Raw genomic sequence first — 26,249 nt, forward strand, 5'->3', positions numbered from 1 at the left:
GCCAAGAATAAATTAATTTAGTGTGTTTCAATTGTTAAGTTGGCTAAAACTCAAAAGCCATAACCTGACTAATATTGGCAGTCTTATGCTGCGTTCACACCGGACGCAGCAGGAATTTTTGAGACGCAGGCACAGCGCAAAAGCTTCCGCAGGATCGAAAAACAATTACCCCATATTCGCTTCATATGCGCAAATATAAAAAAGGTGCCAACCAGACTCCCTTTCTTTTCACCATTAACTATGGAGGACCCCAGTAAAAATCAATGCTCTTTACCTTCGGTGGAAGCTGAAGAGCCATCAAAATGTTCGATGCTGGCATTCTTGGATTCAACAGGTTAACTAGCAACACATTGACTCGGTGAGTTTCACTGTTTTCTGCACTAGTCCTTTCTGGTCCGGTCCTGGTAAAAAAAAAAAACTTGCCGTGTCGTAGAGCTCCGCCACGATTATTTTCTCCTCCATGCTGAAATGGGTGAAAAGACCGGTGCCCGTGTTGACGGCCTCACGTCATTGACAACAAGGACTCTGATTGGTTTTCGCGTCTGCGCGTCACATGAAACATATTTTCAACTCAAGCGAATGACGAATGTCACGGAAAAATGGGAGCGCGCATGCCGCGGCCAATGCTCTTGCCACGCGGATGAAACCGCGCCGCCCAACAGTAGAATAATTCACCTCTTACCGAGTCTATCCCATTGACTTTGTATCTCATCTAACCACGCAAACATTTCGCGAACATTGATCTCAACATCTACAATTCCATTCTGTTTTACTTGAGTCAATCCAGTTACACAGTCAAGTCTACGCCAGAGATCAATCATTAGAGCCTAACACTAACCACTATTATGGTTTATTTACCTTACTTTTGTGAGTTTGGAAAGATTCCAACAATGCATACAATCAGATTACGATTATCTAAAATTAATATGTAGTTTCAAACTCAAGTTGGTCTACTGCAAAAGTAATTGTTTTCTAACCAAATGCTACTAGGCAAAAAATGTATTTTGGTGTGTTGTGCGCTAATCACCCAACAGGAGCCTCATTTATAAACGCTGCGTACGTAAAAAAAGAAATCGTACGCCACTTATAAGCAATGTTTGGTACTTGCCGAAATAATGTGTGCACCTCCACGGCAGCTCTGACCCTGCCGTATGCACAAAATCAAGAGAAACAGGGAGCTCCGCCCCCAACAGGAGAAAGTTTAAATTAAAGACAGCTCTGTGAAATAGATACATTTGTGTAAAATAATCAAACATTGCACATTTCACAGTACATCATGCATGAAGGATATATCTTGTTTATAAGTCGATAAAAAAAAGATGTGTACGCACTTCCTGGTTTTTAGCGTACGCCAGCTGAAGTGTGCTCACCTAGACACACTTTTACAAATGAGGCCCCCGTTCTCTCACTTCACCCCCCCCCCCCCCCAATCAGTTACTGGAGCTCTAGGAAGAATTGAAAACTGCTGATGAAATATACTTAAGAAAAGACAGAAGCTACGAGAAGAAAAATGCTGACAGGGTGAAAGTAGAAGAATTCAACAGGAAACGTGTAGGTTCTGCTACATGAAGTCATTAGTGATGCCTTCAAAAACAGACGACGACTAAACCCACTGCACATTCTGCAAAATAAACATATTTATGGAATTTAAAAGAGCGAGCTGAGACCAAGATGTACTGGCAGCTACTGTATGTGTTGGGGTGAACCTTTATACGAGCATTAGGCACACAGAAAACCCCTATGTTTAGACTTCCATTCAAAGACGTTTCTTGCCTTTTTTTTTAGGCTTTCCCTCTTTCTCTAAACTTAAGCCTTGCTTGGAGCAGAGAGAATGTAGTGCACGGTAATTAGCTTTATGCTTAGCTATTCTATAGTTAAATATGTATTTACAAGCATTACTCTGAGTTACTCAACCTTTTTGAAACACCAGTTAATGTGGCCAGTTAACTTTAAAAAGTACCATCCCATAAAAATGTAATTTTTGTTTATGGGGAATAAAAAAGCAGAATGTGAGTGAAATAATGCATTCAGTTATACGTGTTTAATGTTTCTCCATTTATACACAAGTAAATAGAAAATACTGTAATTTATTTACAGAATCCCTCCCATAAAACGTACTGTATATGTAAAGTGAAGTTTTTAACAGTTGTTTCAACATTTTATTAAATATCCTCTATATAAGGAGATTTTAGCAAATATAAGAAAAAACAGCTTCAAGGTTATGACAAAAAAATTTAATAAATAAATAAATGATGCGCTAACATAAAGTGCAATACTTCGATTTAGCTGCAGGTGCCACTTCAGGTTTGTTGTTGCCAGTAATGGTGGTGCCTCAAAATGTTCGTATCCTCTTGCCTTTATTTATATCAAATATAAACTTTGTCCACACAGCTGTTTTCTTTCTGGTCCAGCGGCTGACATCTTTGCCGTACAGTAAATATTCTGTCTCAATTCATAGTCTTCCATGTGATCGGTGCTAGACCAGTCAACCTTTGTTTTTATTTGTTAAAGGGGCAGTATTATTTGTTTCCTCCCTCCCTTGTTATTAAACATTTTGTAAAAATTCAGCTCCAAACAGGAGAGTTGGATTTTTCCCCAATATTACATCATAAGAGGGAAACTCCTCCTCCTGACAATCCTGGCTCCTCCTACCCTACATAAGTAAGTAAGTAGTTTATTTATAAAGCGCTTTTTGCAGATAAAATCACAAAGTGCTGTACAGAGTTGTGGTAAGAGTACAAGTGCAACACAATAGAATAATAAAACAAGAGTGCATAAATATCATAAGAACAGCAACATTAAAGGACGAATAAAAATTAAAATCCAGTTAACTAAAAGCTTTACTGTAAAGTGTAGTCTTGTAATGTGAGCTCCTCACTCTCAAACTACCTCACAGGTAAACCAAACATAGTGAAGGCAGGTTGCTATTACAGTTAATATCTTTACGTTCAGTTTAAAGATAATCCAAAGAGCAGCGTGGGTGCTCACAGTCAGTTTAATTTTTAGCAGCTGTTAAATCACCTCGTATCGCGTTTATGGGATGCAGTGGTTGGACAAAACAATGGAATATCAACTTAAATTGATTATTCATGTGGTCAGACGAGGTGAGGATGACAAGAAAGTGACAAAGCAGCTCATGGAAGTGTTTGAAACAGCTGACAGTTGAGAGTTTACTTCCCTGCGGTGTAGAGTGAGCGCTCACTAGCAGTTTCATTTTTAGCAGCCGTTACGGTTACGTCGCCTCGTATCACCCTTTATGGGATGATCTGACGTGTTTGTGACACAATGTCACACAGCGGTAGGACAAAACAATGGACTATCACCTTAAATGCACTATTTCAGGGGTCCAAGGAGGTGAGAAGGAGAAGACTCAAATACTATGTATTTGGGGTTCTTAGAACAATAGGAGATGGGTGAAAAATAGCACAATACTGGACCTTTAACAAAAGTTTCTATACATTTTTGACAGTTTTTGTTCACTTGCTTTTAAAAAAGAAAAAAAAAAATCAGTCATTGTCTAGTTTTCGTCACGTCAAAAAATGTTCCTCTGAATACTATGACGTCACCCGGTACACCCGCACAACTAACGTTTAAAGAGACAATACCATCAACATTTTTTATAAATAAAACCTTATTTGTTTCTAGTTAGAGGCATGCAACTATCTAAATAGAAAACAGTCAATTCACTTTTTCTAGATGGCACTTCTGGCCTTGACATTGATATATAAAGCTGCGTTTCCTCCGAAGACACAAGATTATAATCATTGGTAGAAAATAAGGTTTTTATTTTTCACTTGAAGTCCGCCGTTTCACCTAATTAATTATTATCCCGATTATTTCCCCAGATAGCTTCTAGCATTGTACGCTTTTAAATCTGTCACTGGGTATATAATGTTTCAACTGAACCCAGTTTTGAAAGCTTCAAAAATAATTGGCCCGTCTTCTCTAAAGTTGACAGATGATGGCAACCACCACAGCTTCTTCATGCTGTAACCCTAAGGTGCAGCGAGAGAAGCTTCATTAGATTTACCCCAACATGCTGACTTTGCAGAGAACTTTGGTTGACATGCCGCGTATTGGGTCATTCTGCACATGAGGCCATAATCCCACTGCTTTGTTCTGTTTTAGAAGTTCGTTTGTTTGTTCTGAAAGTATTCTTGCTGACCTGTTCAAAGTCTTCTAATTTCCTTAATGAGGAGACCGTTGGTTTCATTATGGTTCAGAAATGTTGACTCAACAGGTTTTAGTATTTTTTTTTTTTATTGCAACGTGTTTAGCTTTGTTCGATTTGAAAAAAGAAAGGCTAATTATCCAGAATTTTTGGATTTACATTTGAAAACTTCAGTTCTTGAAGAAAATGTCTTAAAAATGTGTTTGTAGTCGATAATTTATGCTTTTTCCTCTTCTCATTATTCACTATTTACGTTCACACAGTGCTAAATCTGTTGCTTTGACCCTGTGAGGACACCCAAAGTTCACTAAAGCTTTCTCTCTTAAAGTTCAGAAAAAACAACTTGCAAGTGAAGCTCTTTTGGGAGTCGAGACTTAATTAAGACCAAGATTGAGACAAGACGAGACTGAAGCCATAAAAAAACTATTTAAAAAAAATATATATATATATATACATGACAAGGTTGAACAGTTAAAGTACATTCCCTTTTTAGTTTTAGTTTCTTTTAAATGCATTTGACAGACAAAAAAGGTGTCTACATCTCATTTAAAACAGAAAAATGTAAAATCTCATCTCTTAACAAATTGGTTTAACTAAATTATTGGGGAAAAAACTATGTTTTAAAAATGATTTTTTTGGGGAAAAATGTTTTAAAAAGCTGCTGATGTGTGCATAATTGTTTTAAATATCTGAAAACAAGATTTTTTACTCGTCAGGTGAATGTACAGTAAGTGTTTATAGGTATTTCTGAACTGGAAATAGGATGGATGATTCTCAACCCAAGGGATTTCCACCTAGCCTCCCACTTTTCACCCCTGCTTGTGCGCAGTGGTGTGTTTCACTCAGTCACACCATTGGGTAGGTTGCAGTCATCATTAAAGCTGCAGTATGTAAGTTTTTTTTGGTGTCATTTAGTCAAAAATCCATAATCACCTTTAAGAATATTGTAATTCAAAGTGTTCTGAGTGGACTCTGGACCTCTTCTCCTTCTCTTGGCTTTATATTTAGGAACGGGATGCTAGATTTCAGCTAATCAGAGATCTTTCTACAGAGTGCTCCATGAGCTGTTTTAGCCATTACTATTGACTGCTCGACTAACGTCAATTTGTGTTCACGTACCTTCGATAGTAAAATTACAATGGCTGACATCCCAGCAGAAGTCCCGATTGCAGCGTAAAGCACAACGGTTACACGGCAAAGCAAGCAGAAAAAGGAAGACCGATGTAGAGAAGCAACATTTTAAAAGCATAAACATACTCGGAAGGGAACGGACTCATAGAGGTCCCTCGAACTCAGTTTGTGGGGGTGGTATGTGGGGCAGACTGAGCGTGGACTGAAAGCGAACCGCGCACAGTCTGCCCTACATACCGAGTCAGAGGGAGAATGATAACCAATGGATAAGTTGCTTGTAAAACTAAGAGAAGCATATCCAAGGTAGAGAGAACATGTACAGTTGATTTGCAGTCTGGACGTGGAGTAGACTGTCAGCTCCTCTAGTTAGTGTCCTCACAGCAGCAAGTGATACATGCTTTCATGTCTCTAAAACATCAGAAAACTCTCCAATAACACGAGATAATGTCCCTACATTTGTCACTAGTCTGACCTGAGAAAAAAAAGTCACAAAGAGCTACACAGTTGTGCGCATTCATAAGGATAGCTGTAAGGGGCGATAGGTTTCGAAACAGGGAGAGGACAGGGGAGCTTGGTTGACTCACAATTCTACATACTGCAGCTTTAATACATGAATTGAAGATATTGATCATTTTTCTCCTTATTATCACATTAATAAAGTTAAAGAATAGCAAAATCTGTGCAACTCTTGACCAGTCTTGACAGAAAATCCAGAGCCTGGGAGAGAAAAGACCAAGTGAAATGCTTTTGAGTCCGAGACAAGACCGAGAACTTTAAAATGTAGTCTCGAGACCGGTACTTCAACACTATAATTAAGGTATTTGATATGGCTGAATGAAGTGAGAGCAGTCTGGAACTCTCATTCAGGGAGAACGCAAATTCTGACCAAACCTTCAATTATTAACAAATGCCATTCTGCATGAGCCATGCACCAAAATAAGGTTCCAGGTCTCACAGGTTTGTGATTAGTCAGGTATAGAGAAATTGCAGTGACAATCTTTTTTTTTTCTTCACCCTAGTTGAGGCTGATGGTGCCAACACATTGACAAACCATGCAGATCATTATTTTTAATCAGCCCCCGCCTCCTCTGTTCAGCATTCATCAACACCACCGATGAGATCCAAAACCAGTTTTTGCTTAAAACTTTAGGGCCCTCCATTCTGAGACTTTCGCACCCCATTCCTGTTTAATGATCCCACTTTCTGTACTGACTGATCTTTTTTAATTGCGTCCCATTGGACTTGCATCACTTTTTGTGCATCGTCCTATGAGCAGTCTAATCATTACACAGCTGATGATCACTTCAGGTCACTGACTTTTTATTCCCTCCTAGGGATTTAAAAATGTCCAATCTAATATTTATCACTAAGTACTGAATGATTCTACTGAGACCAGATGAGAATGTTACGTGGAAAATGTATCTAGCTGTAAAAGTCACTTTGGACATTTTGGTTTTCATACTAATGGTATAGACTTTTGATTAAGTAACAAGTCAATGCTCGCAAGATATTTCACAGTTAGTTAACAATGTCAGTCTCAGTGTCAAAACTAATTTTGGTTTTTCTGTGTGAATTATCGCCCAGTTTACAACTTTGTTGCATGCAATGGGAAAAAACTTTGTTCGGGGCACTACATTCTGTTGACCGTTTTGCTTCTTGTATTTTACCCTTGTCATCTATTTTGAAATGTAGAGTTTTTGGAGATGAAACTATCTGACTTTTTTACCATTTGTTGTTTTTAAGCAAAGAAAGATTTAAATTGTTTTCTTTTGACCATTTTTTGTTGGATATCAGGCTGAAATCTAATAATTGTGTGCTGCTGGTATATTTCAAAGTGTTTGGGGTTTACAATTGCTGCATGAATATCAGTTGGCTCTCGCTTTAACAAACACAACAAAGATATTGAGTTTTTACTTGTTTACTGGTAGGGAAAAACTTGTTTTTGTTCATTTTTCTTTTACAGGAAGGCAAGTAAGTAACTAAATTTTATTTATAAAGTGCTTTTCACAGGTAAAAACCACAAAGTGCTGTACAAACATTTCAGTTACATCCCGTCCAAAGAAACATAAATCACATATACAGTAACATGGGAGGACAAGAACGGAAGAAACTGTGGGTCGCCATGGGCATGGGAGGCGCCCCGTATTTAGATGAAAAATGGGAAAACAACAGGAGGAGAGGTGATTGGAAAAAGCAGGCTTTGAATTGAAAGTATAAAGCTATGAAAAAAACCTCTCAGCGTACGCGCACCAAAAGCTGAACACAGTCAAAACAGTCACAGTCACAAAACATAGCATGTGGGCAGGTGTGGGTGGGTGGTGGGTCCGGGGGCGGGGTGTAAGGAACGAGGGCTAGGTGAAGAAAGGGAGAGGATGTCCATGCGGTGAAGGCATAGACAAAATAAAACCTTTGCTCTCTTCTCTGAAACAGTCAGATGTTATGTGGCCTTGATAGGCCTGGTTCAGAAGACAAGAGTCCAGATGGCAAATGGGGAGGTGAGGGGGGGAGGGGGAGGGACGGAGCGTCAAATCTGTAAACATCCATGGTGGGATTGAGACACAATATTGGGCGGCGTGTGGTGGTGAGACCGATTTGTTTTCGTTTCAGGCTAGCACTCTTTCAGTAGCCTTGTAGTCTCCGGTCTCAGTGATAAATCTTCTCCATCCTCTCCAAGATCGATATGATTCCATGCAAACGTTCCATTGTAGCCTCTTGCTCACTTTTGAGTTTGTTCTGAGAGTTCAGTGCTCTGCCTCATCCTTCAGAGGTGACTGGCAGCCTTCCCAAAACATACATACTTTACGATAGATCAGAAAACTGCCAGCTCCAATCAACAGCATCCCTGCTACCATGATTCCAATCATGTACTGTATATATCCTCCACGTCCTCCACTGAGAGTAAAGACAGGCACATGACCTTCCATTTGTTCCAGGAATCCATTGTGTATCTGGCTGCAAACGTTCCGTTCTTACACGCAGGCTCACCTCGGCCTGGTCTTCTCATTGAGAAAATCTGATCAATAGCATTAAGGGACCAGCTGACCAATTCCATAATTTCTGTTTTTGGATGAACGCACAGAGAATCTCCTAGATCCACAAGACAGCAGACAAAACAAGCAGCTGGGGTAGAAAAGGAGGAGAGTGGGAGCAGAGAAAAAATGCGACCGCCTTTGAAGAGAAGTAGAAGAGAATGTGACGCAACCTTTTATGAATTCCAATTAGCCAATCTTATCAACAAAAGCCTTTGCAACTGAGACGTTTCTCCTTTTGTCCGAATAGCTGCTCTTTTGTTTGAAAGCTTGAACATTTGATGGATGCTTTTATCAACTTATCAAAACTACAAAACGGTTAGTGAATTGAATTTGCGTAAAATCTGACATAGCATGATGCAATATGACTTCATTTTCTGAAAGAGACATGGCTATGTAACACGTACTAAACCCTTACCAACATATTCTGGGACGATATCACACATTTCCATGATATCGGAAATGGTCTAATGTCTAGCAAGAGTAGCAAAAGTGCGGGACTTCAATTCTCGTGCGATTGTTTCGTCTCATGGGTAAAATTATGAAAGTAATGACAATAGTCAACTCTGTTTACCATATTAATGAATTACTGTATCTTAGGCATGATTTCAGGAGGTTTAATTGCCTGTAATGACATCAGATTAGGGAAAGTCTGTGACATGGAAATACTGTATAGCCTACAAGCCCTACATCCTTCACCCTTTACTCTTTATCTTAATCTCCCTATCTAACATGAATTGTTACAAATATTTTCAAGACTTCACTTTAATAGCTACAGATGACCACACTTTTGTTCTTCGTTAGTTTTCCTATGTTTCTAACCAATTTTATAACAGGATTGAACTGACTGAGATCAACTTGAACATGTTAAGTTAATTACTTTTGCTATTTCTGTTGACTGTCATATGTATGTAGAGTGTGACTGTGTATTCCTTAACTCTGTTCCTCTCACGTGGTTCGAGCGAGCGTCGATGCTGGTGATTCTGCTAAACTGTGTGACACTGGGAATGTTTCATCCCTGCGAAGACATGAAATGTGACTCAGAAAGATGCAGGATCCTTCAGGTAAGGCTGTTAATTTGTTTCTTTACTGCTGGGTTCCTGTTTTATCTGTTGATAAATTGATAAATCAGGGCAAAGTACTTGTACGTTTGCAAATGTTATATTTTATATATATATTTTTTGTCCCATGTACCCTGTATCAGGGCCGTCTCCAGTCATTTTGGTGCCCTAGGTAAGGTATTTTGGAGCCGCAAATAATTTTTTTTGTTATTGAATTTTCTTATTATTTATTTATTTTTTTTTGTCTGCACATGCTGTCAAAGGTCAACACCACAGGAAGTGCAATCATTATGAGACAGCAATGCATATTTTGTTATTGCAATAAAATACATTGATTTATTTTATTGCTTGATTGTGACCATCACCAGCCCTCCCTAAGGAAGGGTAAGAAATCTTTTATTATAGGGAGGATATAAAAAGGGAGAGCAGTGTTACACCTAAGTGGAGGGGGAGGGGGAAGGGGAGGGGATTTTCTTATTAATAAATAGATATGAAATGCAAACTTTGTCGGTAATGAAAACTGTTCAAATAGCTTTTAACTTTTTAAATAGAAATTAGCATAAACATTAATTTTACTATTATCGGTTGGACAGAGGAATAAAGAAGTATAAAGAAATATTCAGTTAGACACAAAAAAACGGAAGAAAAACTAAATAAATAGTAACAATAAAAATGCAAAGACAAAAAAAATGTAATAATTCAAATATAGACTAGACAAAAGAATTGGTTATTTTCTTCAACAAATTCTTTCACAAATAGAATACTGAATTCTGTTTGTTTCACAATCAGGGCCGGCTTTAGGTCATTCGACCCTCATGAATAAATAAAAATAGATAAAGTTGCTTTTTTTGTTTTTTTTAAGTCTATACACAGTGTGTACACATTATTATTTATTTTAAATATGAAGAAAAAAAACAATGCAATTATGCGACACAACAAACCATTGAAAAAAATACAATCTATTTTCAAATGTAGAATGATGCACTATAATACAACATAACACCTACAGGTATAGTGCCAATAACAAAAATGGTGCAAAATCCAAAAAGCAATGCAAAACTGGAATCAAAAGTTAAAAAAAATAAAATATAAAAGTTTCAGTACAAGGACATTTCTACTTTCCTGTTTGGTTTTACTAGTCAGTAACATACATCTTAAAACCAAAGAACACAATGTCCAAACAACACAATAGAATTATTAGCAAGAATTAAAATAAAATAAATATAAATATGGTCAGAAGATTAGCAGGTATAGTTATTTATTATACCTTTTTAAATTATTATTAAAAAAATTAAAAAAAACAAAAATAATTGGGGGGTGGGGCAATTTGGCGCCCCTCCACCAGATAACACACTATGCAGCCGCCTGTGTTGCCTGTCGGGAAGGCCGGTCCTGTCCATAATAACACTATTACTGATAAGCCTCATAACTGACACACAAGGGCGACCGTGGTTCAGGTGGTAGAGGGTCGTCTTCTGATTGAGAGGTTGGGGGTTCGATCCCAGTACCTGACTATGTGTCGAAGTGTCCTTGGGCAAGACACTGAACCCTAAGCTGCTCCCAGTGGTCAACTAGCGCCTTGCATGGCAGTCCTGTCCCACTGGTGTGTGAATGTGAGAGCGATTGGGTGAATGAGCTGATATGTACAGCGCTTTGAGACTGCTTCAGTGTGGTGATAAAGTGCTATATAAAATCAAGTCCATTTACCATTTACAAGCTATCTTTGGTAATAGAGAAAAACTCAGGAAACGCTTGGGTTCAACTTTTTAATTTGACGTGTTTCAGCCCACATGATGTTGTTCATCACACGGCTTCATGTCCTGTAATGATGCAGAGGAGTTAGTGAATGTTTTATACACCAGTAGCACTTGTTTTATTGCGATGAAAACAGACTGAAATTAGCTAACACATGAAAAAAAGGTTCTGCTTGACACCATCCGCCTTTAATTCTGGCTGTTAAGAGCACACATTAAGTTGGATGGAAAAGCTTTATTTTAAGCTTGTTGTTGAGTTGTGCGTAGGATTATTTAACCAGGTTGCCATGAACACTTTATCATTAAAGAAAGACAGTGTGGAGGAATAGAACGGGAAAGAGAAGATAGAACAAAGTGAGAAAGTAGAGTCGATGAGGACGAGGGTGAAGATAGATAGTTAGAGAAAAAAGATGAGTTGTTAATAATAAAAAGAGGCGCGACGTTGCTAGTTGAATGCAAATCAAAGTATTCAGTGAGATGAAAACACGGAGCAGGACGAGTGGAGCTTTGGAGTTTGCTGTTGCCGTGGCAGCACGATCCCACCGAGTCTCTCCATCAGCTCAGATCCAAGATATGAGATGTAATTTAATTCAGCGGGTCCTCTCTCAGGAGTGCATACCGATGTAGAGCATGGAGGTTAAAGGCATTCTTAATAAAGGCATTCTTAATAACCTCTGCATCGCGTGCACAGATTGTTAAGGCACATGAACTACACGGCACGTACGCTCCAGTCCGTCTTTGATCTGTCTCCAACACGCAGACTTCCTGTTTTTTTCCTTCTCGCATGCATTTCATTTCTCATACTTGAACATATTTGGCATGTTTCTGTTTCATGTTTCTATGATCCTAACCTAAGGCAGGGTTTAAGTCACGCATGCTTTTCACATCACCTTTAGTTCCATATTTCATTCAAACATTACAATTCGAAATGTCTTTTTTTTTCCACAGTTTGTCTAACTGTCACAATAATGACTTCATGTAATTATTCATGCAAGGCAACATGATTTCCTCACTTTTTTTGTGCTGCTTGGCAAGAATTTGTGTGGAGCTGCTGGGAATTAATTGTGTATCGATGTATGTCAATGGGTCTTATCACCTTAACCATAACCTGATTTTTTTTTTAAAAACATATAACTACACACAATAACTTTCAATAAAAATATACGACTAAATAAATTAATCGATTTTTTTGTTATTTTATAGTCCTTAAAGGTGCAGTCCACGACTCTCAGATCCCTCTCTCCCCCGGCCTCTAAACTTCCCAAAGTCCCTCCCTCAGAGGAGCTAACAAGCTAACGTGAGTTCAACAGCAACATCACAGTAATATAACATGCTCTGTTAAAAGCATATTACCGCAGCGCTTCTCTCTCTATGTGCACACACCTCAGCAGCAGCAACAACACAGTGTCACTTACAGCAGCCCAAACGGAGGCTGCTGCGCACACATTAACAACACATGCACTACAGAGTTCTAGTGTAACAGTTAATAATCAAGCATCATATAAATCAAGCAGCAGTAATTACCTTTCAAGCAGAAAAGTCACCAATTCCATTTTCTACTCCTCCAGACCAGACACTGTAAAAAAGACGGCACTCCAGCCCGGGAAAGGGCCGGGTTCTGTCAGCAACAGCTGTCAGACAGTCCATCAAACACAATCCTGGCTCTGATTGGTTCTTTTTGCTCAGTCGCGGTGCATTCTGGCAATCTGCCAAAGGCTGCAGGAGCAGCAGGGGGGCGGGGCTCAATGAGCCTGTTTTTTCACACAAACTACTAGTTTGATGTAAAGCTGTCCTTACATAGTGACAGCTTTAGCAAATATGACAAAAAAGTCACTTTTATAAGAGCTGCAGACTGCACCTTTAATGAAATAATTCACACACACACGTCCCTGGCCCAAACATGGATGTGAGTATTAGTAACTTCCACTACAAAATGAACCATCAACAACTCTATAGAAGAAGAAGATTTACACCTTACACACCTTTCTGTCCACTTATTTTCTTTATTTCCTGTTTCCCTGATATTAGATTAACAAAGTCTAAAGAAACAAGAATAGTGGTGATCTCGGATGTAACTGAAGAAATGCTACTTTGATCATTTTCTGCTGCCCTTGTTTCTTGAAATGCTTTTCCCTAAATATGAAACCAATTCTAAATGCTGCAAAACTCTCTTAGCATTATTATTACGTTTGTGCTTCACACCAGCACATGTCAAGTACTCAACTCTAATATCGGAGCTGTAATGCTAACAGTCGCACTAGCATCAGGACTAATGAGAAAGCTTAACCCAGCTTTTTTGCTACTTTGCTCACAGATGCTGAGGGTGAATGAACTCTCATTTTTTGACAAAGCTAATGTCTGCTGTAATGATCACAAACTGCTGTGTAGCTGGTGGGAGCAAAGACTTATGACCCCCCGTTCATGATGTCAGTTGTTGAAAAGATCCTCTTATTTATAGTGTGTTTAATGAAGCTAGAAGGTCGAGTCGGATCCACTGGTTATCAGCTTTAGACGCGTAGGATCAATAATCAAATCAACGTCTTCGTGAGCAAGAATGCTGCTCTTCTGTGAATGACCTGGCTGCTGTCTGGTCTGCAGGTTACTCAATAAATCACCCATCCTTCTTCTCCTGCTGTCCAACATCATCATCATCGGACGTTGGTGTTGATCTGAGTCGACAAGACATCAGTCCTTCCCCAAGGAAGCATACAGAGACTGACAATCATATTCACTCACCACATAACTTCAAACTTCGGCTGGTGCATCCAAGGCTACTAGAATGAAACGTTTGTAGTGAGAAGAACAAACACCAAGAGAAAAGCAATCATCAAAATGTATACTTTAGTTTTTATTGCATGGATTTCTGCTGTGAAAGTACACTGATTGAGTTTTTTAGTTTTTCCTTTTAGACCAAATATTTAAATGTCACTGTTCCAACACTTAGGTATTGATTCTACTGACACAGAGACACTCTCATCAGAGTTGGAAATATTTAGAGTTAGAAATGAAGAGATGTCCACAAAAGGCTGAAAAAAAAAACAGTAGAAGGCTAAAACTCGCAGAAAGTTGCCGCCGCTGCGCGACACCTAGAGGGGTTGGGGGCAAAGAAAAAATAGTAGCCTTTGCGAATAGAAAATTGCATTTTATTGCAAATGAAATTAATCGTTCAGCCCTAATGGAAACACGTTCAAAGCGCAATCATTCCCGAGTGGTGACGTCTGGAGGAATGCTAACAACGTCTGGCAGGGAACAAGGCCGACACGAACAACAATAGAGAGGAGGAGGAATAAAAAAAATAAAATAAAAAAAAGACAACATTGACTACAGATGAGAATAAATCCTACACAAAAAAGGACTGTTCAGAACAACCTAAGAATGTTTGACCAGAGAGACATGTAAACCCATGTAAATTTTCGGTGTACAAAACAGGGGACGGGACCTAGATAAGCAAACCATGTCTGAAATAAACTAAATAAATAAATAAATACATAAATAAATAAACTACTTTGTCAATATTTAGAAATATCGCTTTTATTTTGCGAAACTTTGTAATGGAAGCCCATTATGTGATAGCATTTGTGGGTCTGTTTCATGCTAATCGAAAACAAATCACCTGACCGTTCATTTACCGCTCGGCTTTCGAATCCGGCTCGTGCATGTGGTATAACGATCGAAATGAAAAGAATTCAATCTTCATCCCAGTCTGCCTTCTCTTGTCTCTCCCCAAACTCAGCTCAACTACACCCCACAGTCTCTCTATACTTTTTAAAAAAAACAGAACAATTTGTGCCTGTTGTTGGTGGATAACAAATGTTTAATGAATAAAAGCTTTTAGGGAATATGTGACACGTTACTAGTTCAGTTCAGTTTCAGTTCAGTGTATTTGTTTGCTTCAGTCTAACAAAATATTCAAACATGAATCACAATTATGTATGTATGTATGTATGTATGTAACAAGACTGAAACAGGCAGAAGCAAAAACGCTTATATGCCCAACATAAATAACATTCAAGTAAGTTACATACAAAACATTAAAAAAAAATGCAAGCATTTTACAATTACATTTGAGGTGCCTTTTTTTAAATAATGCAAAATCTATAAATACATATATATACACATGTACCTTCTTTTATATACAACATTTAACAAATGCCAAAAAAACTCAAACATAAATTCACTGCTTCACATAATTCTCGAAGCTGGGTGGTCCCTGCTTGGGCGGCGCCCTGCGAGGCCATTTTCTGCGGCTCTGTCGCCTTGGGGCTGTGCAGGTGCGCCTTTGGGGGGGCGGGATGTTGGTGGGGAGCCTTGGGGTTGTGGGTTGGGGTCAGTGGCGGGATGCGCTGGGTGCTCGTCTCCTTGGGGCTTTCTCGGATGTGTATGCGGGGGGCGGTGGCTGCTTCTCAGCCTGGGATCTCGGGGGCGTCTGAGGGGCTGCTCGGCCGTGGGGGGAATGGCCTGGTGCTCCTTGGCCCCCACTCTTTCTGCTGGCCTGGCTGCATCTGCAGGCCCGGGGCGGGGCCTGGGTTTGCAGTAGCGGTTTTTGCACATACACTGGTCTACGATGCACTGGCACGCCTTGGGATGTGGGATAAAACTCGTACTGGGCTTAACCTTAGACACGTTGATCCCAAATACCTGCTCTATGTATTCCCACTCACTCTTTCCCTCTGTCCACAGCCACCACCATTATAGCTAAGCTTCACACTTGTCACCAGACTGGCTTGATTACGCAACATAATAAGCACAATATGTTCTACTACAACTTCACACCTCACTCTCACTTTAAAATAATAAATTCTTCCCCACCCTTTCTATTTCCTGCCTTGAGTCTCTCCTCCCAGCAACTGATTCAGTTATTTTAGAAATAAAAGTACTTGATTGTGTGCCCCAGCTGCTGTAAAATAACCCCCAGGACTTTTCCTTACAATATTATCTGCTTTCACCTATGACGAGTGAATCTCAGCTAAACTGGCCTGCTCCAATGTCCTCAAGATACAAGGTGGACACCACTGTCGTACAAGCTTTAGCCTCAGTCTGACTGTCAGAGTGGATTTGCTTATGATGGAATCACCTGACCTGAGGGATAATGGCATTCAGAATTGTGACAAGCTAAAATTTGCATACATAGTGGCTAAAATTCATTTCCAAGGCTGTGCATAGGCCAAATGTTTTTAAATCACATTGAAAGGATGATATTCACTGTATACATTTGTTTTCCTACTCTGCCTCTTTTAGTTTAGCGAAGGTAAAAACATTCAGCTCTGCTAGGAGGCGAGGAATTCCTCTAGAAATAGTGAATGCTTTGTTGTTTGAGTTTTGATCAGCATTATGTTTGTCGGTTTTATGCACAAGTCCCCTATTTTGGGAACCTGTTTCATGCCACTATAAAGGCTCACATGAAAAAAAGTAGTTTTCAGTTTCAAAGCAGTGGAAATCCCTCTCCATGTGCATTGATGTGATGGGTCTTTCCTGCCACTGTGTTGGCAGCAACAAGAGAGAAACATAAATCCTATGTTTACCTCAAGCTTTAGCCATGAAACGCATCCAAGCTGAGGAGACAATAGTGAAAGTATCCAATCAAAGTTTCACTGTCGTGAGGTCGATTCTTTAAATATTGATCTGCGGTATTTCCAAATACAGCTCTATTGTGCCAGCTTTGTACTTTATCCTCTATCCTTCTTTCCCATAATTCCTCTACCTTTTCTGCCACAACTTCAACTTTAAAGGTCCGGTATTTTTTTTCACCCAGAACCCCCAAAACATAGTATTTGAAGTTTATTTTCCCAAACTCGCCTGTTTTCTAGAGTTTTTATCCCTCTGAAAAGTCACTTTCATGACGCTTTTAAAAACAGGCTGTGTTGGGACCTTCATGCATATGTCTGTAGATGCAGACTTCATGCCTCGCTCTAGGAGAGAGTGACCCATAGTGATTTTCTTTAGCTATCCACACACTCTTATTATTGTTTTCAGCCAAAAAACTGCACATTACAGTAAAACACATGGCTATTTAAGCGGCTATTGTGATTGTGAGTCCAACAAATGCTGCTTCAGTGTGTGTGTGTGTGTATGTGTATAGTCCATTTAAGGTGATAATCATTTGTTATTTTCCGACTGCTACGTCGCATTGGGTCCCAACCACGTCAGATCATGTCAAAGCACGGCTACTAAAAGTAGAACTGCTCCCTGGGCTCTACACCGTTCCTGCCCATTGCTCCTCAGGGAGGGGCTAAATGCAGAGAACACATTTTGTGTATGTAGCTTTACATACATGACAATAACGTATAATGTATATCCTATATTACACCGCAGTGTTCGTTTTATCTCTGAGGTAGTTTGAGAGGGAGGAGCTCTCATTCTTATGTAGAGTAGGAGGAGCCAGGATTGTCAAACACCCATTTGGAGCTGACTTTTTACAAAATGCGGAATAACAAGGGAGGGAGGAAACATAATTTTTTCAACTTTGGCCTTCTGAATAAGGCTATAGGGATGTATATCACTGTAGCAAAACCATTATAAAGTGAGTTTTCATAATACTGCCCCTTTAAGAAAATTTGCACATTTTTAGTCCTTCCATTAATCTGCCTAACTAAGGCTTACGACTGTATATTTGTGTCCTATTTTTGTTTCTGCTGCAATTCCTAATGCAATGCTCACCATTTCCCTAATACTAGGATCTAGTCACGTCTTCTATACCTGCTATATATAAGGCAGTGTAACCCCCCCCCCAAACGCTTGTCTATTGCAGAGCTTCAGAGACAAGTTGGGGGTCACCAGCAGGACTTGAACCCACATCCCAGCATTAAGAGGCAGCAATGCTCACCAGTGCACCACAGTGTGACCCCAGTTGAAAGATGAACTCCACTAATGAAGCGCAGTTTATATTCTTGGAAAATTCTCAATTGATCAGTAATAAATATACATAATATATACATATATATAACAAATAATAACACATTATTTTATTAATAATAATGAAAATAATGGCTTGGATTTATGTAAGATTTTTTCAAGTTGACTCAAAGCACGTTTCAGAAACCATTATTCATTCACATCAGTTATACAGGTGGTGGTAAGCTACATTTTAGCCACAGCTGCCCTGCGTGGCAGCCATTTTGCGCACTGCGGCCCCTCTGACCACCACCAACATTCATACACAATTCATACCCATCCATACAAGGCAATGTGGGTAAAGTGCCTTGCCCAAGGACACAATGATAATGACTTGACTAGTCAGTAAAAGCACACTACAGTTGTTTTTCCACCTTTTGAGTCAAGTTGTCCTCCAATTATGAATGAATGTGTGTACAGTATGTATATCATGTAGTATCACAAGACTCTTTATAGTTTTCTCCATTTATAACACCTCTAACATTCCTTCATATACCATTTCTTGCAAACAAATGCTTATGCTCCTAAAATTACAATATATGCACTTTATGAATTAAAAATGTTTTAATAAATGTTGCCATTTGGAAAATATTTGCCAACGCAGCATTTGTTACTGCACTTTTTGTGTTATAGTTGGTGATGTGATTTTCATCTACAGTCCTACGACGTATAGATTTGATGGATATAATGTGTGAGGGTTTGTCAGGGAATGGCTGACAAGTCTTTGTAGTAATCTGAGCTTTTTCCTGTGTAAACAAGGTCAGTTTTAATCCCGCCACAGTCAAGCATATATAGAGAATGCATGGACAGGACATCTCCATGCTGAATATTACGTTCTGGTATTACATAACCTCCAACTTGGTATAGGCAGGGATTAAGGTCAATACAGTGAGGTCATGCATGCAGGGTGAGCCTGGGGACATTTATCAAGGTGCTGGTTTGCTGCTGTCATGTAGCGTTCACTTAGCTACACTATGATCCTCCAATTATTCACTCATTCAGTTTCCCATGTAAAGTAAAACATCCACGTGTTTATGGCTAGGCACAAATGTGAGTGACTTTTTACCTGTACTTGAGTATATATATATGTATGACTTACTTGTATTTGTACAAGACTACAATTTCAATCAAGTAGAACTTCTACTTGAGAAGACTATATTAGTACCCTTTACACCTCTGATCATAAGGCTATCTGTGGAGCCACTTTAAATCTGATGACTGCTTCTTTGACACTTGTGGATTTGTGAGGAAGCCACACTAAGTCATTAGTGCCGTAAGAGCACTCAGTGATAGTGATCAAGTGCACTTACACTGTATAAGACCCTGTTTTGAAGGTGATGAGGTGTGATGCTGGTGTTACCTTGACATTAAGGCCCCGTCTCCATACCCACACTGCACCCTACGCTCCTCTACGAAGTGTGCACTTCTTAGAAGTGCACATAAAAGAGGGTGCAGGTTACAAGTGTGCAAAAGTTGCAGAATTGGGCCAATGTCAACTTGCGGAGCCGCGTCATATCTGCGACATGCAAAATGGCATGAACTGCTATTTTCACAATATTGCTGCTGAAAATGCTACTAACCCTAACCTTGATTGTATTTACACACATATAAGAAAAGTTAAATTATTTCAATACTTACACTTAAAAGCACATTTTTTGGCACAGGATCTGCAGACGCTGCCATTTTTCCGCCTTTGAAAAATATTAATGTCTACTATGCTTAGGCGAAGTCCGCTTGGATGCAGGCTTCGGCGAAGTGTGGATCAGGGGGCGTAAAGGGGACGGGCCGAAAGACCACTCTGGAGAATTAGGACACCCTACGCATCATCCTGAATGCGCAAATGAGGGGCGCGAGGGTGGAAGTGTGAGTTTTGGGACAGGGCCTAACATAGCACGAAACTCAGCTAGCTGTTAGCTGCCCAGTGGGTACTACATGTGGGGCACCACTGGTGGACGGGATGGTTCACACTGAGAATACAGGAGAAAAGGAGGAGTGCTGTTTGTACTTCTTCCGTGCAGGAGATACCGTAGATGCATATCATCTAGCTGCACTCGTGGGTCCGGTGGGAACTCATTATGAGGAGGCGCATGAAAAATGACACCTTCAGAGAAAGAACCATTACACACACGTACCAAAGTGACACACACAGCAAGACACGGTGGTGGATATAATCATGGTAATGGGGAGCTATATGATGTCCCCATGAGACATGCTGAGGCAGTGGAAGGAGAGACAAGATGAGGACCACAATGAGAAAGATGAAAGTTGCCAAATGATGGAAGAAGTAGAATTGCATAACTTTCCACTGAGTGTGTCTTTTAAACTGCTGGAGACAGAGTCAATGTCCGAAGATATGCTAATATCGTTGAAAAAGAACACGTCAATATCTTAAATCTGGGCTGTAGACTGTTGTAATTTGATGTTTTTAAAAAAAAACAGAGAGGAATATTATTTGAAGAATATCATGATGATTACATAATATAGTTATTTCTCAAACTTTTCTGGCTCAAGTACCTCCTTTCTCCTCTTCTGAATCCATGTACCCCTTTGTCCGACGACAACATTTTGCTTAGAAAACTATTAAAAAACAACTATAGAGCATAATGATGGAATTAATGAGTGATAACACACATTTTAAAGAATCTAATTTTGTAAATAAGTGGAAAGAAACACTATTTAGGGCTGTGGTTCCCAACGTTTTTTAGATCGTGACACCATTTTGATACATAGAATTCCTGACGACCCAAAAGACATTTTTGTCTGGAATAAGTTTTTGATCATCATCATTTATATATATAAGTTTTGTTTTTAACTGCATTTTTGTAAAATTACAGTATATTTCACAAAGCAAAAGTATAGAAATACAGTTGTTTAAGATTGTGTTGTTTTAAAATTATTTTTTTTTCAGGAATAACTACAAATTTTAAAAAATCTGTTTTAATTTTTCAGAAATTTCAGGCGACCCCATTTAAATTCCAGGCAAACCCACATGGGGTCCCGACCCCAAGGTTGAAAAACACTGATTTAGTAGCTCCTGAATAGATTTATTTCTATAGTTTTTTTCATTTTCGGTCATCTCACGCCTGGGGTGGGACCAAAACTCACACTTTATTTGTTAATTTTCCACACACTCTCTCTCAAGTATTCTCTGTAGTGCCATCTACCTCCAGTTCAGAAACACTGGTTTAATGAGTTGTCAGTCTGTTTTTGGTTCTGTTTTATATACTTGTATGAATTTTTTACCTTTCCAAACATCTCGTCTCATATTGTGAACTTTCTATATCGTCCCATCCCTATTCAGCACAGATCACGGCTGTCCTTTCCCTCTGAGGCACTCTGTGTCTGCATGTTTGGTCCCTCACAAGGCCACTGAAGTGTATAACAGAAATCCCACGAGGCATCACAGGCGTTTAGTAAACACACTGCCGACAGGGAACCAAAGGGACTTTCACCTGTGTAGACACCATTGACGGTGGTTGTGGGCTGGAGCATCAAATTTAATCTTTGTTCTGATTCTGATTGTCCTGATTCTGTGACATGTCGATGATATGTGGCATGAATTCCAGGAAATCAATAACCCCATTACGGAGCCTGTGTCACCATGTGTTTCTCCACCATTACTATCCACTGGTAGGGCCCCAGGCCAGTCTGTCCTGTTGTCTAGGATTTATTCCTAGTTAGACAGCATGTACCTAGTTTTTATTATGCCCTGCTACAAAGTGTTGAAGGGGGATATAGGTTTGAGCTCCATCTGTACATCCGTGCGTCCGTGCGTCCGTCCGTTCATTCGAGTTAAAATGGACAGCTTTTCTCAGCAACTGTTTGAGATACAATAACCAAATTCGGGTGTGTGGCTTCAGGGTATCAATGCCTTGATGGAGTTCGAAAAAAGACAATTATTTTTCCTGGAGTTATTGCCCTTGTTTCATTTTCTTTTTGACTGGGGATGTTGATAACTATGTCTTCTTGTTAATTCTTGATTCCTTTACCTTTCAATAAAAGCAAAAATGGAATTCATTTATTTTTACCTGTTAAGGGAGGTTCTGCATGTTTTCTGGCTAGCAGGGTTTGTTGGTTATGTACCTTGGTTGGTTGTTTGGTTGGTTGGTTGGTTGGTTGGTTGGTTGGTTATGTACCTTGGTTGCTTGGTTATGTGCCTTGGTTGGTTGGTTGGTTGGTTAGTTATGTACCTTGGTTGCTTGGTTATGTACCTTGGTTGGTTGCTTGGTTGGTTATGTACCTTGGTTGGTTGGTTGGTTGGTTGGTTGGTTGGTTGGTTATGTACCTTGGTTGCTTGGTTATGTGCCTTGGTTGGTTGGTTGGTTGGTTGCTTGGTTATGTACCTTGGTTGCTTGGTTGGTTGGTTGGTTGGTTGGTTGTTTATGTACCTTGGTTGGTTGGTTGGTTGGTTGGTTGGCTATGCCCAGGGTTTAATTAAGAGTGCTTTCACTCTGAAGAATGCTAAAGCATATAAAACTCTTTAGGATTTGTTCTGAAATGGATCAAACAAGCAAATTCGAGAGCGATTGTTTGGGCCGGACTCGGTGCACTTCCAACTGAAGTCAAGATCAAATCAGGTGCACTTTGACCACAAAAGCTCTCTGCTCGGACCAAAACAGGAAGTGTCAAAGATCGCATAGAGCAGCACGGTACCCACGGGCACGAGGTATCCCGCATGGGCCGTGAGCTCCATCTAAAATCTGATTTACTTTCCAGCATTCAAACAGAATATGACATAATTGTTAAATTTTACAAATGGTACATGTTTTATGATTAGTTACGTTTTTTGTTAGTAGCTAGTAAAATAGGAAGTAGATCATTTTATATGAATGTAATGAAAATGCAAAAACAGAGAAATAAAGTGTTTCATGTTGAAACTTAAACATGTCCTACCTTTTAAAGTTACTGCTAGCCTTCCTTATCATCTTACACTTTAATTAAAGTGAAACTGTGAAGTTTTAGTATTTAAGAAGTACTTTTCTCACTGGTAGCCCTTTGGACTATACAGTACCTATGAAGTAGCTCACAGTTTCAGAAATGGTAGTGTCCTGTGATGTAGAGCGCAAGGCATTGTGGGTGGGCAGGATACCAGCTATGGCACAAAACAAAACCTTGAAACCATCAAAAGTTTGGCAACTTCTTGCTGCTCCATTGTTGAATGTTGTGAAAGAACTGACAGTATTTGTTGTGTGCTTTGACCAATAGATGAGAACCTCTTCTTCTCATTTCTGTTTGACTGCCAGGAGAAGTCTTTGCTCAAAAAATGGTGCCCCCAAGCAACTTACTCATAGAACTACATCAGAGGTTGTTTGGAGCAGATCAAAAAAGTTGGTTGTTTAATTATCAACTCTTCTCTACACAAGTCAGCCCAAGTCGGGAACTATACCAATATGAAAGCTTCCTATGTATAGATCTAGGGGTGGGGATGTCGTCAACATATTCGCTGACACATGAATGCTGGAGGGTTTTTTTGTGTCCAAAAGGAGCTTCTATGTAGAAATGTTGATATGCTTTGAGATTTGGGTTATAATTGACATATTTAGGCAAAAAAAAGACCAGAGAACTGGCTAAGAGCTAAGTCCTATATCACTTGAGGACACTGAAGTCTTTAACTTGGTCCTTGAACCCTCCCTAAACAGTTATTGATGCGCAGGCTGCCAACTGGTACTATTGCTTATTCTCTTGTCAGAATTAGCATGTTTTGAAGCGATGTTAGGAGATTGTAAGCCACGCGTGCCAAAGTAGCATCAACAGGAATGTCGGGGCTTGCCTTTTCCCACGGAAACATTGAACGTCACACAACCAGTGCATTTATTCAGCCATCCATCTCACTGCCAAGTCTTTACTTAAAGGATACTGTAGTTGCCTCGTACACACCGGATACACACAGATTTGTTCCAAGAAATCGTATCTCATTGAAGTTAGTTATTCTTCGACTACTGTGCAATGCAATTTTTGCCAAATGTTGAAGGTTGAATTTTTTGGAAAGACATTTCTTTCCAATACATTTTCCAGCAGAGTGGATTGTATCTGGCTATAGATCAATAATCTGTGGATACTTTGGACCACAAGGGCTTGTGCCACTTCCATTAAATCAATCATAGCAAGTCTGTGAATTTGCATTCCAGTTCATTTTGACACTGATCCAAAAAAAGGCTTGTTGTCTCTACTTGATGAATTATAATCTAATAATTTTGGGGTTACATGCATCAACTGTCTTTTTAAGTGCAAGTACGTGTACGTTTATTTGTGTGTTTGTCAGACTGTTCTCCCTCATCCTGTGAGACTCGCCCGTTTTATGGTCGTTTTATGGTCTTTCCCCTTATACAAAGTAGATGAGTAATTACGCCCCAGCAGAGACAGAACAGTGGACCTTTTCACAAAATAAAACAAACGGTAAACAAGCATCGAGAGGAAAATATTGCCTTCCTTTCAGGCTCAGCATGGCCATAAAGATCTCTCAGTAATTGTATCGTAGTTCATAACATCTGTCAATACTGTTATTTTTTTGCTGCTATTTAAAAGCATGGCACAATGGGAAAATTATTTTCAAAAGATCAAGCAACAGTAACAAAGTATTAATTTTATTAGCGGCTTCTTCATATCCTAATGACATTCCCTAATGCATCGAGCAAAGTTTGTCTCATTTAATAGTTTAAAAAAGATATACCCTGAATCTACAATTTGCCTATTTATAGTCTTAATATTGTTGAAAATAAGACTTTATTGTCTCAATAGGACTACCTGCACAGATAACGGTTTTAAATCAAGCAATAAAAAAATAGTTTCTTAATAGCACGCATAAATAATTGTTGATTTCATTAGAAGCACTCAAGCATATATATATATATATATATATATATATATATATATATATATATATATATTTTAGTTAAAGATTGAATCCTAATAACTCGCTCATTTGTTATACCACGATTCAGTCTTCATTTTTAATTATAGTAGTACTACAGTGCTTTAAATGATGGAAAGCCTATATATGGATATAATTCAGAATCAGAAGCAGATATACCTTTTTTTTTTACCTCAGGGGAATTTTCTTTTTTTTTTTTTTTTTTTTTTTTACAGATACTCCAAAAATATTTCAAATTAAAATCAGAAAAACTCAAACTTATAAAAGAAGACATACATAATTAGATAAAACACTGTTAATTAAATAGGGATTAAATACAAGTGCAAACTACCAGGAAAATATACATGTAATACAAATGTGCAACTATACAAATATAATACAGACTAATACATATTAATTCTCAGATAAATCTACTAACTACACTGTAAAATCAAAAAGCTTGCCAGCGTGATTAGGAGTTAAAGGTTTTTTTTTGTTGATTGAATCTTTTTAAGAGCCAATATTTCACAGAATTACACACGTGAAATTTAAGATTATTGCCCAGAGTTTAACGTTTGAGTTTTTAAAATTCATTCAGTTTCTGTTCTCAGCATTAAATAAACCCAATGGCTCTCCCAATGACCAGTTTGATTTACATTATGATCAAACATGGAAGCTACAGCTGTTATCAACTGCTTTTTTTACGTCAATTTATCCACACAACTATGCAGACAATACGCACATTTACATAACTGTATCCAACTCAATGGAATTCAACCCAAACAAAATATATCCCTGAAAACTGTAGATGAGTGAAGTATTGTTGTTATTGGGCATGAACCCTGAGTATCTTATCTCATAGCTCTCAGAAATACTGCTACTGTTAAATGAGCCCTTTTAACTTGTCTTCTTACATAAACTGTTCTGACCAGAGAGACTATATACTGTAAGATGAGAATCGTAGCTTGTAAACACTCTCATATTTATTATATATTTCCCAGAGAACTGCATTTTCTTTCTTCTTCTTAACTTTATAGCTACAAGCTAGCTTTTCTCCAAGCTAACAGGGTTTGATTTATTTATACAGCTCTGTGTTCATGTTTGGATGACTCATATATCAGTGGGTGTCCTTGATCTCCTTCCATTTTTTTTTCATTTGTTTTTTTTTTAATTGTGCCTTTGAACTGTATTTCTTTCTTAATCATTTTTTATTATTATCATTTTAAGATTTGAGGTTAGCTTACTATATTTCTCCAACTTTTGTTCTACTTCTTGCCCTTTTTCTTTTTTTCTTGGCGTGACTTAAGAGGAGTATTAAAAAGAGGAAAAGATATTAGAAATACTGTCTATCATTGTTCTGTA

The 26,249-nt window shown here is 38.8% G+C and overlaps 1 protein-coding gene across 14 annotated transcripts in view; it reads left to right on the plus strand.

Annotated features, from left to right (window-relative positions):
- cacna1g (calcium channel, voltage-dependent, T type, alpha 1G subunit) overlaps positions 1-26,249 on the plus strand; it is a 329,241-nt gene that overhangs the window by 94,801 nt on the left and 208,191 nt on the right. For all 14 annotated transcript variants that reach the window (XM_028475732.1, XM_028475730.1, XM_028475738.1 and 11 more), the window contains exon 3: positions 9,284-9,395. In XM_028475732.1, the coding sequence (XP_028331533.1) occupies positions 9,284-9,395 (112 nt within the window). The remainder of the gene's footprint in view (positions 1-9,283; positions 9,396-26,249) is intronic.

The sequence above is a fragment of the Gouania willdenowi genome, chromosome 19 (genome assembly GCF_900634775.1).
Source record: "Gouania willdenowi chromosome 19, fGouWil2.1, whole genome shotgun sequence".
Lineage (NCBI taxonomy): Eukaryota > Metazoa > Chordata > Actinopteri > Blenniiformes > Gobiesocidae > Gouania > Gouania willdenowi.